This window comes from Cebus imitator, unplaced genomic scaffold, assembly GCF_001604975.1.
Source record: "Cebus imitator isolate Cc_AM_T3 unplaced genomic scaffold, Cebus_imitator-1.0 Scaffold81, whole genome shotgun sequence".
Classification (NCBI taxonomy): domain Eukaryota; kingdom Metazoa; phylum Chordata; class Mammalia; order Primates; family Cebidae; genus Cebus; species Cebus imitator.
Window position 1 is genome coordinate 7,129,189 of NW_016107396.1, and position 18,133 is coordinate 7,147,321.

Consider the following 18,133-nt stretch of genomic DNA (forward strand, 5'->3'; position numbering starts at 1 on the left):
GTGTGTGTGTGTTGATAGGCTCTGTTTCACAGTTACGTCCCAAATTTGTGTGTGTGTGTGTGTGTGTGTGTTGATAGGCTCTGTTTCACAGTTACATCCCAAAACAAGATTTTTCTGCCCCCAACCCCCCAAACAGGATTTAATGTAACACACACTGGAGTTTCATCATGTGTGTCTTCCACGTCTCTCTCCCAAGTTCAAAGCAAATTATCTGTTTCATGCCACTCTACTGTTTGTAACATTCTTTAGAGATGTAGAATTCTGAGGAAGAAATGCAGTTTCACAAGATCAAGTTATTATGTGAATGAAAGGAAGAGTCACGGCAATTGGTAGCATCAAGCAATGAGAGAGAGTCATGACAACACGCAATAAGAAGTGCCTTTATCCTTTGTGCATCAGAATTTGGAAGTCTATCACTCGTTCAAGTTTGAGCCTTTAACACAGTGTTTTCTGTTTGTATAGGATTGTTTGAAGGCAAAAAGCTGCAACTCTTGTAGTTAGGAAAAATGCAGTTTTGTTTTTATTTAAAGGACTTGCATATGTTCCATAATTATGCACTAGTAACAGTAATTTGATGAATGGACTTTATGACTTACCTCTCTCTGTCTTCTGCTTTTTTTATTCTGAGTTCTCTAGTTTATTTGATTCCAGATGTCTATCATTTTAGTTTAGTAAAACATTTTGTAATAGGTTCTGAAGCAATGACCCGGCTTCTGTGTGTTATACCCTGGACATCTCTTGAAGAGCATAACCAATAGTTATTGGTTTCATAAACCTTCTTTTTCTTTTTCATATTTCTCAGAGAGTCCCACGGACTGGCTGGGTATACAGAAATGTCCAGAGGCCAGAGAGCGTGTCAGATCACATGTACCGGATGGCAGTTATGGCTATGGTGATCAAAGATGACCGTCTTAACAAAGACCGGTAAGCTGAGCTGGATTTTGTTGCTCATGAGGGATTCTGGTCTATGGGTGTACACTCGTTTTTACCACTGAGGCCCGTGTTAAATCCTTGTAGGTTAGTTTATAGGTCAAGAAAAATGAATTTGAAGCAAACCATACAAATTTAGGATGTGGGAAGAGGAGCTCATTGTTGATTGCCTCAGTTGTAAACTGCAATCTGGGTTTTCTGTTGGCAAGTGATAGAGCCTGCTTTGGGTATCAGAGGAAACTTGAGAGTGATATTGGGGCCTTGAAGGTGAGTGTGTTATGTCTAAAATTCTAGCATTGTATTAGTACACTATGTGCTCTTTTCTAGTGCCTTTTATGGACAGTAGAATCCATTTGTGAGATTTCTTTCTAGAGTTGTATGTGTAAGATGTAGCTGAGAAAGAAGTATCCTCTCCCCCTTCATTCCAATCAGCAAGTGTTAAAATGCTTTTAGAGCACAAAAGTTTACTAGCATATTAGAGAGTAAGGTGAATTACACAGGCCCCAAATACCTTCTATATGAAGTGAAACATAAGGTATAGTGGAAACAGTAAGTACTGTAAGAGTAGGGGAGATCACCTGTTCTTGGTTGATCTTAATGGAAGACGTGCAATCTGAGTTGAGCTCTAAAGAGTTAACGTAGGCAGACAGGTAGAAGGCACTGCAAGCAGAGAGAAAGGCAGATAAAGCAAAGCCCTGAGTATAGGAAAGTAAAGGAGTATTTTGCAAATGAGAGATAAATCAACTTGACTACAGCAAATGGTTCACTGGGGAAAACTAAGGAGTCCTGTTACTCGGCATGTGTAGAACTAAGGAGGTTTTTGGCAAATAGTACAAGATGAAAGTGAAGTCCAATAGAAGTGCGGTTTGGAGTAGTCTGTGATTTGAACTGGACCAGAAAGAGACTAGAGGCAGGAAAATCTCAGGGTACACTGTTGGGCCTTGTACTGCCTTGGTAGTGTGGGAGCCTAAAGGAGACTGCCCATATGGGGCATTTCTCTCATTACTTAACTTCCTGTTTAGATAATGACTATCACAACCAGTATTGATTAATCACTAATAATCATAACCACTTACCGAATGATTCACATGTGTCAGGAACATGAAAGCTGTCAAATATAATTTTTTTTTTTGGGACAGTCTCGCTCTGTTGCTCAGGCTGGAGTACAGTGGTGTCATGTTGGCCCACTGCTACCTCCACCTCCCAGGTTCAAGTGATTTTCCTGCTTCAGCCTCCTGAGTAGCTGGGATTACAGGTGTGTGCCACCACACCTGGCTAACTTTTATATTTTTAGTAGAGGTGGGGTTTCGCCACATTAGCCAGGCTGGTCTCAAACTCCTGACTTCAGGTGATCCGCCCACCCTGGCCTCCCAAAGTGCAGGTATTACAGGCGTGCGCCACTGCACCCCGCCTAGTTATAAGCCTTTTAAAGTAAGATTTGAGAAATCAACCATTTAAGAAATTCATGCTAACAGTTTCCCCTACACTCACGTGTATTTTATTGAATATGAACTAACAGTTTTTATCAGAACTGTTGTAGGCTGGCAGAATTTAGAAAATACTACATTAAAATACTCTATGAGGGGGGAAAGAATATATATAAAATGTAACTTTGAAAGAATATAGAGAAGGAACTTGTAGTGAATATAATTCTGTTTAATTATTCAACATTTCTTGCCTGGTCAGATGTGTACGCCTAGCCCTCGTTCACGATATGGCAGAATGCATCGTTGGGGACATAGCACCAGCAGATAACATCCCCAAAGAAGAAAAGCATAGGCGAGAAGAGGTCAGTGTTGACTGTTGACTGTGCAAAAAACCACCAGAAAAACCTATTGCTGAAGCAAAGCTAAGTTTATGAGAACTGTTGCAGTTAGGGAGAATACCACCTTGATAGTCTTACTAGTGTCTCAGGAAGGGGAAGGTCAGGGGAGGATACTTTTTAGAGTTTCAGGGCCTGGGTTAGATAGTATACAGATAGATCTGACAAGTTAGGCAACTAGCTAGGATTTCACAGTTTAAGACATAATAGATTTAAATTGGTAAAGATAATGAAAGAAGGTTGTAATGAGTTTTAAAGAGTAAACTGTTAGTATTGACTCTGTTTTAGGGGGTTTACAGCCTATCTTCCAGAGGCAGGGATTTCCTGGAGTAATCAGCAGATTGGATTTTGCTTGTTGTTAGTCTGTTTTTTTGTATCTTTTAAAAAGTGATACCCGAGGCTGGGTACTTTTAATTTAATTTAATTTTTGTTAATTTTAACTTTTATTTTAGATTCAGGGATATATGTGTAAATTTGTTACGTGGGAATATTGTGTGATGCTGAGGTTTGGAGTACAGATCCTGTCACCCTGATAGTAAGCCAATAGGTGGTTTTTTTTAACCTCCCTCTCCCTCCAACCTCTAGTAGTCTACAATATCTATTGTTCCCTTAATTATGTGTATATGTGCTCAGTGCGTCACTTCCACTTATAAGTAAGAATATCTAGTATTTGGTTTTCTGTTCCTTTGTTAATTTGCTTAAGATTATGGCCTCCAGCACCATCCATGGTGCTGCAAATGAAATGATTTCATTCTTTTTCGTGGCCACATAGCATTCCATGGTGTGTGTGTGTGTGTGTATATATATATATATATATATATATATATATATCACATTTTCTTTAACCAGTCTACCAGTGATGGGCACCTAGGTTGATTCCGTGTCTTTGCTGTTGTTAATAGTACAGCAGTAAAGATATGAGTGCATGTGTCTTTTCAGTAAAATGATTTATTTTCTTTTGGGTATATACTCAGTAATGGGATTGATGGATTGAATGGTTTGAGAGAACTCTAGACTGCTTTCATAGTGGCTGGACTAATTTACATTTACACCAAAAGTGTATAATCATTCCCTTTTCTCCACAGCTTCACCACCTATGGAGACAAAAAAAGTCTTTTTTTGACTTTGTAATAATAGGCTGAGTAACTTATAAAGAAAAGAGGGTTAATTGGTTCATAGTTCTACAGGTTGTACAGGAAGAACATTGCTAGCATCTGCTCCTGTTGAGGGCCTCAGGAATCATGGAATCCTCAGAAATCACCTGCTAATCATGGTGGGAGGCAAAGGGGGAACAGGTGCATCACATGGCAAGAGTTGAGAGCAAGAGAGAGAGGGTGGGGAGGTGTCACACTCTTTGAAACAACCATACTTCATTTGAACTAATTGATCAAAAACTCATTACCAAGGAGATGGCGTTAAACCATTCATGAGGGATCCATGCCCATGATCCAATGGCCCTACCTCTAACACTGTAGATCACATTTCAGCATGATATTTGGAGGGGACAAACATCCAAACCCTGTCACTTGTGTCAGCCTTGTTAACACAATAATCGGGGTGTATGTCTGCTCCCAGCTTTGTTTAACACAGGGACAGAAGACTGTGTTGGTTTCAGTTCTCATTAGTATGTAGATGTAGATAGTATAGCTTTCATTAGCGTAATGGAAATAGCTGGAACTTAAATGAATTTGTAGGACTTCTCCATGCTAGATAAGCTTTTTGGAGAGACGTTCTATAAATCATACATCTAATCATTATTATAATTATTATTTAGTACATTTTAAGTTACTCCTTTAACTTAGGGGCTAAAGGTAAAGAAAAATGAAATACTTGTATTAGAAAGAAAGAAATAACATCAATAATATATTAAATTAAAGTCAATTTGGACTCTAAACCCAGAGCCCACGGCAAACGAGGAAGACATGTTTGAAGCAGAAGTTGGAAAACGAAGTAAGCCTTTTTTTTTTTTTTTTTTTTTTTTTTAATGCTGACTTGGTTGGCTTTCAATTCAAGAGTTATTGCTAGCTATTTTTATTGGAGGCCTGAGAGATTGGACCTAAATTGCTAAGCAGTAGGAGTCTTTATTGAGATGTTTTAACAGGGCAAGTGGGCCTAAATGTCTATTCTCAGAGCTAGGGAGACTGAAGCTCAGTAGCCAGCAGGATTTTTGCCCTCTAAAGGTAAGAAGAACCACAAGGAATGAGAGTCCCAGTTTAAGAGTTTCCAACCCACCCAAACCTAAGGAATAGTATAAGGAATGTGTTCTTCCTGCCTAAGTGTAGGTCCAAGATACAGGCTGACCAAGACAGGAAAAGGGGAGGAGTCTATGGAAATGTTTGTCTTCATGAATCTGTACTGCCGTAAATAAAGAACTGTTCTGTTGACTGGCAGAATTGATATAAAAAGAAACCAATTAGCTCGAGATTCTGAGTTGCGGGAAGGAATTGGCATCTGAACCAGAGGATGATGAGTAATGAGGTGTAACATAGAGGGAAAGGAAGGGAAACAATTCCTCAATTATACAGCTCATTGCAGGATAGTTTTATTCAAGGGTAAATTAAATCTGGACATTGTGGATGAGAAATGATATTCTAAAGTACCAGTGGGTCATCAAAGACCTTAAAGTGAGGAGAAGGCAAGGAGAAATGGGACCCAAAGGAAAAAGACTTCCCTTTGGAAGCACACAGTGAATTTGAGATTCACTCCACAGAGAAGCAAGTCAAAGCCTTCTGGAGAAGAACCAGTCACTGTGAACCATCTCCAACAACTGGAGGAAGACCTATGACTATCCCTACAAGAGCTGAGTCCTGACTGGTAACACCCCATGGACAGGCACAGAGGGGACCCGAGCAATCAGAGAGGGTGTTGCTGCCTTCCAGTATGCTGTATCCTGGCTTTGATGAAAAACCTTTCCAGCTTCATTAACCTTCCTGACTGCTGCCCACTCCTGCTGATTCACAGGGGAATAAATGTCATAAGCAGAAGGCAATGGGGAAACGTCTTAAAGAACCACAAGTTCTTGGACAGCACTGATGTTCTGTTGCCTCTTCCTGCTGCTGGTCAGGATTTGGGAATGGAGAAGAAAATCTGGGAGGTGAACAATTCTTTATGCAGATGGTGTTTATGAACAAGGTTTGGATGTCTGAACCATGCATTAAGATAATTAAATGAGGGTTTCTCGGCTCTGGGTGGAATTTGCCTAATGAGAACCAGGAAACCTCATTTGCCCTTGCTGGCTGGATCAGTGAGCCTGTAAACTGAAGTAGGAGGGAGAAAAAATATCGTGGTCTCTCAGTATCTATGGGGTATTGGTTCCAGGACCCCCATAGATAACCAGATCTGCAGATGCTCAAGATAAAATGGTGTCATATTTACATATCACCTGCACATATCCTCTCATATACTTTGTCATCTCTGTGTTACTTATGATACCTAACATAATGCAAATGCTATGTAAATAGTTGATAATTCTGTATTGTTTTTTATTTGTATCTTTAAATTTTTAAATTTATGGCTGGTTGAATCCATTAATGCAGAATCCACAGATACGGAGGACCAACTGTGCTTGACAAACCTAGAGGGCTGATTGTTTTGGAGAAAAGTAGGTATTAAGATGAAAGAGAGAGTGAGGGCATAGAAGAAACAAGTTTAGAAAAGGAGCCAAAAGCAATACTTGTATCCTGGCTCCCTTCCTAAACATATTAACATACACTTAATATTATAATGCAAGTTGACAAATGAGGTCTGATAAGGATCACCACAATCTAGTGAATTGGAACTTGAAACTGGAATACAGCAGCACCAGGTCATATTCCTCTGCGAAGGGAAAACCTTATTGAAACAGAAGGCAGAGTCGTGGTACGCATGTGTGTCTGGGAGGATTAAAGTTGCTAAAGTACTAGGAGATTACAAAGAGAATGGAACCTTACCCAGAGTGAGCATGGCAAGGAGAAAATTAAAAGCATAACAAACATTTATAGAGTGCTTATTATGTGCCAGATTTGTAAAGTACTTATTATTGGCACATAGTAAGCACTTTATTTATATTAACTGCTTATTCCTTAATAATCCTCTTAGGTAGGTACCATCATTTAACCCCACTGTGTAGATGAGAAACCTGAAGGACAAAGAGGTCAAATGACTTGCTCAGGGTTCCACAGCTAGTATTAAATCCAGCAAGCTGGGTTTGAAACCCAATCTGGATCTAATCTTCAGTTGACTACTACACTGTTCAGCTTCATCAGTGTCTGAATGATGAATAATACCTTCCAGATACTTGTCACAAAACTGACACAAAATATTTGCTAAAAGCTTCATTCAGCTCAGCACTTTAGGCAGATTTTTGACATATTTTGCTAACAGAGGAAGAGGCTAGGGAAGCTGTCACTCTAAATCTATGTCTGAACAACAAGGTGAAATTCAGTATAGAAGTGGAAGTGTCAGGGCTCATCGCTTGCCAGGAAGGGAAAGGCTGGCATACTAAGCTGTGTACCCTGGACCTCAGCCATGTTGATTTCACAGGGTTCAATAAAAAGGTAGGCATAATTCTGGCATACGCTGCCAAACAAAGAATATTAACTCTCTACAAGATTTCAGAAATGCAATCCTGATTGTGTGATAACAAATATCAATCAGCTTAGATTCAGAAAATAATTGTTCAGTTTCAGGAAGAGAGCAACAACATATTTGCTGTTTTGTTTTTTAAAGAACATGGTGATTTTGAACTACAAGAAGCGTATTAATAACTTAGTAATTGGATGTGATCACCAAAAAGCCAATTCAGTCTTACACTGCACTTAGAGGAATATAGTATCTAGCATTAGGAAAGTGATGATTCCATTTTCTTCTACCTTGGTCAGATCATACACTATATTCAGTTCTAGGTGCATCATTTTAAAGAGAATAAAATAGTCTCTTGACAGAGCAGGACTTTTATATTTCTAAAGTTTAAATTTTCATATACCTGTATGTACATATGATTCAGTTCATTCTTTTCAACTGGAAGTAATTGGGAAACTTGTGTTTCTGGACTAGTATAGAGAAAAGCAATCTATAAAGACACAGTTAATTTGTGAAAATATAAAATATTTTTTCAAATATTCTTGCTGAAATATATGAGAAAGAAACAAGGGCGAATTCATGTACAATGTACACTAAATTTCTTCCCACTAAGGGTAGGGCAGTGCTACTGCTCTATAACTGAACAAGCTATTCAAGATGGGGATTTTTTTATAGGACTGGATTGTTGACATTGGCAAATGTGGTTTACTCTGGAAGTGGTTGTATTCTGTAACGTTGTCTTCCTCCCAGTAATAAATAAACATACACACAAATGTCCATTTTTGTTTTCATTGCTTTCCTGCAACTCACTATTTTATTTTATGTAAGATCTTTATATTGCCCAAAATGGTTTTTATAGCCATATTCTGTTTAAGGAGCCTAACCTCTGTGGTTAGAAGAACTGAGGCTGATTAAAAGGTACAGAAGTTGGTGAAGGAATGGGAAGCCTTTTAATAGTACTGGAGTGATTCAGAAATAAAGGAAGGATACTGGAGTAACTCATAAATAAAGGAGGAGACTGGTGAATAAGGGTAGCTCCTGGGATCTTTGGGACTAGAAAGTACAGAAAGCCTAGAAGTACAGGACATCCTCTACTGTCTAACTTCATCTCTGCTTTTCTTTAGGTTTTGGCTAACTCTCAGGCTTCTCCTTGTGGTGGGAGATGTGGCTTCTCTCCTAGCCTCTGCTTGACAAATGCAGATGGCCCCTGAGTGGCCCAGTTTGCGTTATAAGCTATAGGTTTTGGCTAACTCTCAGGCTTCTCCTTGTGGTGTTAGATGTGGCTTCTCTCCAAGCCTCTGCTTGACAAATGCAGATGGCCCCTGAGTGGCCTGGTTTGCGTTATAAGGCTATCCCTTGGCCCAGTCACTGTGGCCACAGATCATCTGGCCCAGCAGGCCACTGTCCACCTGTCTGACATTGTGTTTGTGAATGAGAGAGGAAAGCAGGGGCCATGGGTTAGGTGTGGTAGAAGAACTACAGGGAAATTTTTCAGCTTAATATAAAAAAGTAATTTCTGTCAGTACTGCCTCCAGCCATGTGGGCAATCTCTTGAGGTACTAGGCTCCCTACCATTCCACACAGTTGTGGAAAGAGGATAGAAGTGTTCAGTGATGCTATTGAAGGCTTCAGATGCTACATGGATGGTTTAGTTAATTGCTATTTAATATTCCTTTTCAGCCTGTGAGTCTGTGAGCCTACAAAATTCTATCATGTAACTTCCTTTATGTTAATGACAATAATTGCCCATTTGTATTGTACATCTTGCAATAAAAACATTAACAATAGAAAATGAATATACAGAACATCTCTTTGAGCTTTGTAATTCAATATTCCTTTCCCATTTTCCCCACTCAGGTTTGTTTTGAACTCTCATATGCTTATGATTAAAATGTCTGTGGGTATGTTGTGATTCATCCACAGATGTAAAATCCTTGAACGCCTCTGATATTTCTGTTAATTGTCTTGTGACCTCCTCTTTGCCCTTCTCTGTATCTGTTGTGTTGTAGACCACAAAACAGGTGCTAGACAAAGCCCATATGAATGATTATACTTACTTATTTAAGGTGTACAACTGCCTGCCTTTCTTATAAGCTATAAATGTTGTCCAGTATAGGCCGATTTACTCTGCTGCCCCTGTGGGTGTTGTTTTTAAGAATCTGAATATATTTGTCTTTTGCAGAGTAGTTGTTAACTTTGATAAATGTCCATATAGCTAAAGTAATGGTTTGATATTTCAGGAAGCTATGAAGCAGATAACCCAGCTTTTACCAGAGGACCTCAAAAAGGAGCTCTATGAACTTTGGGAAGTAAGTATATATGAGGCGTTCATTTGTTTTTAATTTATAACCGAATTTATACGGCTCCCTGATGTTGTAGTTGACTTAGATGATCTTAACAAGCAGTCTCTAATTTATTACTGTCTGGTTTGTATCTATTTCTCACCTCCCAGCTGCTGCAGAAATTTCTCCTGAGTGATAGAAATTTTGTATCTTTCCAAGTTCCCCATTTCCCTTGCCACCCCAATGCCTGGCGCTTGACTCACAGTACTGTATTTCTTGCTGGTTTGTCCACACCTACCCATTTTTGGTCCTTGAAAAGAACATGGACTTGGGGTAGTTCAGAGCTGGGATGGCTCTCCACTTTGTGGTTCTGCAACCTCTGCACGTTTCCCTAGCTGAGTCTCTTGCTCATCTGTAAGACCCCGGAGGGTTGCTAGGGTTGGATGAGGTCAAGGTGAAGTGCCACAGAGATACCTGTCATGGAACAGGCTCTACCAGTGCTCACCCCCTTCCCAGAACTGCTGACAGTGAAGGAAGGTTGGGCTGGAAAGAAAGGGCAGGTTCAGCGGTTTTTTCCCCATTGCTTCCCTCTCCTACTGCTATCTTTCATTTGTGAAGGAAAAAAAAAATCTCCCTTTCCAATTACAGTTTCTCTCTTCTAGCCAGTCCACACTGGCCCTTCCTTGCTTGAGCCCTAAGCCTCCCTTTACTCTTGGATAGCCTTGCCTCCCACTCTCACTTTTCACATTTTCTTCAAAGTCCATATTCATCCTCCTGTCTTACAGCTTGATCTTCCACCTTCCCTTTCTACACACTCAGGCCCCTTCCTGCTTTGCCTCTCCGCTGAATCCCAAAGCTGGCAGAGTTTCCTGTCTTACTGCTCCTGTGCTGGGTCAGGCCCTCCCTTGTCTTAGGAGTGAGTGGGGAAGTGCCCAGGGTTGAAACCCTGCACAACTCCTTCTCCTAGAAATGCCATGTCACACAGCGTCAGATTCTGTATGGCACTGTCATTCTCTGTAGCTTGGTTTGATTGTGGGATGAAATAGCCATTTTAAGGCATTCAGGTGTAGTCCAGAGCCTTATAGCCAGAGAGACCTGAGTTTGAATTCCAACTCCTATTTACACACCCGTGTGTGTTATTCGACTCTATTTAACCTCATTTTCTACTCTAGAAAACGAGAGTCATACAGGTTCCCACACCTTTATTCCCAGTTATAAAATTCAAAAAGCTCAGAGAACCAGTTTTTAGAAAACTTGACCTGACCTGAACTCATTAGGCAGCAAATCTTACCTGAACCAACATGAGGCTATTTAGAGTCCTCTTCCATCCTTCTTGATGTGAAAATTAATATGCTTTGATTTAGAAACCTTCATCTGGCAACTGAGTGCTCTCCAAGACCTCACTAGAGGTGGGACTTAGTATATACCATGTGTGCCATTATTTTTCTAAAATAAGAAAATGCTGAAACCTGAAAGCTCTGGCCCCAGGGTTTAAGATGAGAGATTGTAGGCCTTCGATGCCTATCTCGTTGAATAATCATGAAAATTAAATCTGGCAAAATATGTGTGGTATCTAGCTTGAAGCCTGAGTCAGATGGTACATGTTAATAGGTATAGCAGGGTTGCTTTAGAAAAGTGTGCCTCGTCTCAAAGTATATACTTTCAAATGCACTTTCAGAACACTCCTTTTATACGTTGGGAAAATAATGGAGTGGAGTTAGGTTGCATCTCGTCCATAAAAGAAAAAAAAATTGCACCTGAGTTTATGAAACTAACCTCATGCATTGTCTCCTAAAGGGGAATCACTCTTGTATTGATAATTTGAAAAACTTTTACAATAATTTGTACCTTTGTGCCTAATTATTGTAAATATGGTAGTAGTTATCTATTAAATTATTTTCTTAGCCAGAAGGACCTAGTGAAAAACTTTACTGAAAAATTTACTGTAGTATCTTCCAGAGATAAAAGCTACAAAAGCTATTTAGAATGGCTTTGGATTTGAATAAGTATAAAACACAGAGAATTAAAACACTTGATAACCCCTAAACAGGTAACAATTTCATTGTCTTATAAATGTCATTGGTTGAATTAATGAAGCCTAATAAAGATTTTTCTTCAAAAGCACTGAAGGAGGGTTCTTCCTTGTCTCTTTTTAGCTTTTGGTCATCGCAGTCCTTGGCTCACAGACACATCACTCCAGTCTCTTCCCTGTAGTCATATGCTGTTGACCCTATGTCAGAACCCAAGTCCAGATTTCCCTTTATTGAATAAGGATCTACTCTGTAATCCAGTATGACCATGTCTTAACTTGACCACTTCTGTCAAGACCCTATTTCCAAATAAGGTCACATTCACAAGCCAGATTTACAGATTATAGGTCGACATGAATTTTTCAACATAGTATTCAACACAATACAAGTTTCTGTAATAATTTATGAATTTTGTACTTCATGTCTAATGTTAGTACATAACCTTCTGACTTCCAGGGTTCAAATAGTGGCTCCCCTGTTTACTAGCTGTGAGATCTTAAGCAATTTACTTAATCTCTCTGTGCCTCAATTTCCTCATCTGTCAAATGACAATAATTGTGGGGTTGTAGGAATTAGTGTAATTAAAATACATAAAGCAATTAGGATACTGCCTGTCACATAGTAAGCTCTATTTTTCTCTGTCCCCAGTCCATGTATCCTTGTTTTTGGTTTAAGAAAGTAGGGTCATTCTGTACCCATTGAATTTAAAATAGCATTAGTTACATAGGAAAATGACAGTTGATTGATTTTGGAAATGATGCTAATTACAACTATTTATCGCTTTAGAATATTTCTCAGCCCAGAGGATGACAACTATTTAAAACCATTAAACATCCTTGATTATAATTTATCTTTTGTCATAGCCGGTGAAATCACATTTCATCAAGCCAAGAAAAAGAGAAAAAACAATTTTTTTTCTGAAAGTATCACAGAAAGATATTTATTCTACACCTGCATTTTGCCTTAAAGAAATGTTCTTTTGAGCCCCAAGGCCTGAGGAGAGCCTCTCCCGCATGTGAAATGCCTAGCACACCCCATCGTCCTTGGATTGTTTCTAACCCCAAGTTTTCTCTCCACGTTGTCAGAAGTTCAGTCTATCGGAGATACAGTTAGATTAACAAGTACCCTTTCAAAAATGTCTCCCCCTATTCATTCTTCAAAGTACAGGTGGGGGTTGATGTAGAGCAGCATGAGGACCCCAGGACCCTGGAGGGAGAGTCACTAGGAGGTCAGAGAGGGGAAGTTGCAAAAGATAAACTTCCAAGAGATCAGCACTTCACTGTGGGCCAACCTTTCCCTCAGGAAGGAGAAGGAAAAGTTTAATCTTCCTGTTTTCCTCTCCTCTGCCTATTTAGTCCTCTGTCTTCAGGACCTAGAACTTGAATCTCCATCCTGCTTGGATGTCCCTCTGTTGCTCTTCAAACCCCAATCTGAGTCATTTGGTCATGTGTGTTCTCCAGTCCTGCCGGAACGCTGTAGAACACTCATACGGGGACCCTCCCTGCCATAGGGACTGGGGTCACAGCCGCCCTGGCCTCCAGGCTCTGCAGACCCTCAGGGCTGCCAACACCCCATCTGCGGGCCTCCAGTCACTTCCCTACCCATGTCCCCGTCCTTTATGTCTGCCCCACATCAGTTGTTCAGTTTTCTCTTTAAGCATCTATCTTGCCACTTCCCCCCTGATTTTATAGCAAATAATCTTGCCTCTTCCATCTCTGAGAACATAGACACTGTCAGGAAGTTTTCTAGCTTTTTGGAGCTTTGCAAATATGTTCACACAACCCTATTTTGGAATAAATTTCCCTGGATGCCACATTTCCCTACTTGCCTCCACAACTAAATAGGTAAGAAGTTAACTGCACTCCTTGATTCTGCTTCCTCACAGCCATGATGGTGTGACTGATAGGTCCACCAGGCACTGCTCTTGCTAAGGTCACAGGCGGCCTTCATGTGGCTGGATCCGGCAACCCTGCTCTGCTCATGTGCTGCCTGACACTGGCAGCATGGGGTGTTGTCACTCACTGCCGAAAATCTCATCCCTCAGGTGCTGACTTCGCCCTCTCCTGGTTTTCTTTGTGCCTTTCTGGCTGTTTCTTTTGAGTTTCTTCAAACGTTCCTCTCCTTCAACCTTCACCTTCAGAACCTGTGTCTTCCTCTCAGGGCCAAGTCCTTGGCTTCTTTTCTCTCTACACCCCTCCTGTGCTTCAGTGATCATGTGCTGATTGCCCCATACGTTCTCCTGAAAAACCTTCCTCCCAAGCCCCAGACACACAAACCCAGCAGCCTCCTGAACAGCTCTACTTGATCGTCCACAGGAACAGCTTCACGGCTGTACCTGTTCTCTTCTGCCATTTTTAGTATTTTAAAGCCTTTTATTGAGAAATAAAATACTCAAAACCATGCAAAAACCCAAGAGTAGCATAATGAGTTATTAGAAAGATTACTTTCTTCTAACCACAACTCAGGTAAAGATTTAGAACTTTTTCATTCACCCCAGAAGCTCTTCCCTGTGCCCCGATCCAAACACCCTCCCCCTGACAAAAGTAACCACTACCCTGGTTTTCACAGATATCACTAGAATGTCTTTAAGGCTTAGTCACTTAAGTATTAATTTCTAGATATTTTAGTTTAATCATGCTCACTTTTTTTTAAAGCTTAATGTCTTTTAAATCCCCTTTAATCTACAGTTTCCCCCTCCATCTCTTTCTTTTTCTTATAATTTGCCTGTTGAATCCAGACCATTTGGCCTATAGAGTTTCCCAGTTTCCCAACTGCACACTCATGGTGCAGGTCCACGTACCTCTGTCCTCTTTACTTTATACAGATTGGCAGATAGATCCACAGGCTGGACAGACTCAGGTTGGATTCTTTGTTGGATTCTTTTGTCATGCGTCACATAATGACTGTTTTTTCTTCATGCTTACATCCCTTAATCCTTTGGGGGCTACAGAATGGTAATATCCTAATATTTTATTTTTGTTTTCATTTATTAGCTGAAATAATTTTGTGCTTCACCCTCATCTACTTTGATTACAGTTTATATAGGAAAAGGGGGGTAAAAGCTTCTTCAATAGCAGAAATGGCAGGGCATTCCAGCTTCATCTGGAGCATGTTCCACTCTGACCTCCTGTTTTGTTTTTTTGTTTATTTTAAAATATAAAATGGTATTTCAAGGCCACATAATGAGCATCATGGATGGTCACTACACTCATAATACCTTGTGAGTTCATACTGGTGTTTTCAATTCAAATTTAGCACTACAGAGTTTTTACTTAACCACTTCTCTGTTACGTTGCATATCCTTTTTCCCACAACAGGAATCCTGGCTATGTATGTAGTACAGAGAGGATGCTAGCATTAGAGTGTTCTGTAAATACTCGTTTGCTTTATCCTTCTTTACACATGAACCAGTCTCAGATTGACAGTTGTATATACCACCATCATTAATTCTGATTACTGAAAACAATTTTAAAAATGGTTTTGCCTATACTACCCTGAGTCATCCTATTTTTTTAAATAGCTGGACTATATCTACATTGTTAAAACATTTCACCGCTACACACTATAACCTCCCTCTTTAAAGTGCATTTAGTTTTACTTCTACAAGTAACCATATAGGTGTGTTCATCGCCAGTCCTTACGTCAATTTTTCAACAGTTTTGGTTTTCTACGGCTTGTTGCCTAGTAGATTCTTCATGAAAGGCTCACAGGAACAACATTCCTTCTTCTTACATGTTATTAATAGTTTCTCTGTGTTCTTTATACTTGAAAGTCAGTTTCACTGCATATAAAATCCTTGCTCCCGGTTTCTTTTATTGAATATCTTAAGTTAGATTATTTATATCAAAAGAAAGTAGAAGTAACAGATTTAGGATTTAAGGTGCCAGGATCCTTATGCTGCTGTACATCAAGCCCCAACTCTACTTGGAGGGACAGATGGGAAGAGACATTTTTAAAAGGGTACTTAAGCCAACTGTATCTCCAATTGACTGAACTTCTGACAATATGGAGAAGCTGTCAAAGTCTGATCATAATTTTTATTTTTCTTAGATGCCAGATACTGTTTTTACATAGGTGTCCAGAGGATTTTTTTTTTTAAGTCTGGTAATTTTATTAGAATGTGTCTTCATGTTGCTCATTCTGGGTTAATATCCTTAGGTATTTAGCATACATTTTCAATATATATGTTGAAATTTTTTTTAAAAATTTTAATTTTAAGGTTTTCTTGAGGTATAGTTTTCCTTTTGCTTTGCTTTTCTTTTTCCTGGGACTCCTCTGTATCTGTATGTTGGTTCTTCTTTGCCTGTCTTCACTATTTGTCACCTTACCTCAAATCCTTTATATCGTCATTTCTGTTCAACTTTTAAACTTATCCTTCTTCTCCATTTCTGTTTCTCTTAAGGCATTATTTATCATCTCTAATTACCCTTGTGTTCTTTACTGCTTAGCCTTAATTTCTAAAACAACCTTTTATCTTATCTTTCATTGTTTTTATATTGTTATTCTATGTCTTGTATCATTTTCTTCTATTTTTATTATTATTATTATTATACTTCAAGTTCTGAGATGCACGTGCAGAAGGTGCAGGTTTGCTACCTAGGTATACATGTGCCATGATGATTTGCTGTACCCATCATCTGCATTAAATATTTCTCCTAATGCTATCCATCCCCTTGCCCCCTACCCACCAACACGCCCCAATGTGTGATGTTACCCTCTCTGCGCCCATATGTTCTCATTATTCTACTCCCATGTATGAGTGAGAATATTCGGTGTTTGGTTTTCTGTTCCTGTGTTAGTTTGCTGAGAATGATGGTTTCCGTTTTCATCCATGTTCCTGCAAAGGACATGAATTTGTCCATTTTTTATGGCTTCATAGCATTCCATGGTGTATATGTGCCACATTTTCTTTATCTAGTCTATCATTGATGGGCATATGGGTTGGTTCCAAGTCTTTGCTATTGTGAACAATGCTGCAATAAACATGTGTGCATGTGTCTTTGTAATAGATGCTAGCTGGTTATTTTGCCTGTTAGTTGATACAATTTCTTCATAGTGTTGATGGTCTTTACAATTTGGTATGTTTTTGCAGTGGCCGGTGCTGGTTTTTCCTTTCCATATTTAGTGCTTCCTTCAGGAGCTCTTGTAAGGCAGACGTAGTGGTGACAAAATCTCTTAGCATTTGCTTGTCTGTAAAGGATTTTATTTCTTCTTTGCTTATGAAGCTTAGTTTGGCTGGATATGAAATTCTGGGTTGAAAATTATTTTCTTTAAGAATGTTGAATATTGGCCCCTACTCTCTTCTGACTTGTAGGGTTTCTGTAGAGATCCTCTCTTAGTCTGTTGGGCTTCTCTTTGTGGGTAACCCAACCTTTCTCTCTGGCTGCCCTTAACATTTTTTCCTTCATTTCAACCTTGATGAAATCTGATGATTATGTGTCTTGGAGTTGCTTTTCTCAAGGAGTATCTTTGTGGTGTTCTTTGCATTTCCTGAATTTGAATGTTGGTCTGTCTTGCTAGGTTGGGGAAGTTCTCCTTTCCAACTTGGTTCCATTCTCCCTGTCACTTTCAGGTATACCAATCACATGTAATTTGGTCTTGTCACATAGTCCCATATTTCTGGAGGCTTTGTTCTTCCTTTTTATTCTTTTTTCTCTAATCTTGTCTTCACACTTTATTTCATTAAGTTGCTCTTCAATCTCTGATATCCTTTCTTCTGCTTGATCTATTTGACTGTTGATACTTGTGTATGCTTCATGAAGTTCTCGAGCTGTGTTTTTTAGCTCCATCAGGTCATTTATGTTCTTCTCTATACTAATTTTTCTAGTTTGCCATTCCTCTAACATTTTTTCAAGGTTCTTAGCTTCCTTGCATTGGGTTAGAACATGCTTATTTAGCTCAGAGGAGTTTGTTATTACCCACCTTCTGAAGCCTACTTCTGTTAATTCATCAAACTCATTCTCTGTCCAGTTTTGTTCACTTGCTGGTGAGGAGTTGTGATCCTTTGGAAGAAAAAAGGCATTCTGGTTTTTGGAATTTTCAGCCTTTTTGCATTGGTTTTTCCTCCTCTTCATGGATTTATCTACCTTTGGTCTTTGATGTTGGTGACCTTTGGATGGTGTTTCTGTGTGGATATCCTTTTTGTTGATGTTGATGCTATTCCTTTCTGTTTGTTAGTTTTCCTTCTAACCATCAGGCCCCTCTGATGCAGGTCTGTTGGAGTTTGCTGGTAGTCCACTCCAGAGCCTGTATGCCTGGGTATCACCAGTGGAGGCTGCAGAACAGCAAAGATTGCTGCCTGTTCCTTCCTCTGGAAACTTTGTCCCAGAGGAGCACCCACCAGATGCAAGCAGAGCTCTCTTGTATGAGGTGTCTGCTGATCCCTGCTGAGAGGTATCTCCCAGTCAGGAGGCATGGGGACGGGGAGCCACTTGAAGAGGCAGTCAGTCCCTTAGCAGAGCTCAAGTGCTATGCTGGGAGATCTGCTGCTATCTTCAGAACCGGCAGGC

General features: G+C 39.7%; 1 protein-coding gene across 3 annotated transcripts in view; it reads left to right on the forward strand.

The window, feature by feature from the left end:
- HDDC2 (HD domain containing 2) overlaps window positions 1-18,133 on the forward strand; it is a 30,512-nt gene that overhangs the window by 896 nt on the left and 11,483 nt on the right. For 2 of the 3 annotated variants that reach the window (XR_001826710.2, XM_017533345.1), the window contains exons 2-4: window positions 803-924; window positions 2,617-2,719; window positions 9,553-9,621. Coding sequence is in view for 2 of the 3 variants with exons in the window: in XM_017533345.1 (XP_017388834.1) it covers window positions 803-924; window positions 2,617-2,719; window positions 9,553-9,621 (294 nt within the window). In the remaining variant the exon portion in view is untranslated. The remainder of the gene's footprint in view (window positions 1-802; window positions 925-2,616; window positions 2,720-9,552; window positions 9,622-18,133) is intronic. The other variant, XM_017533347.1, reaches the window with a different exon arrangement.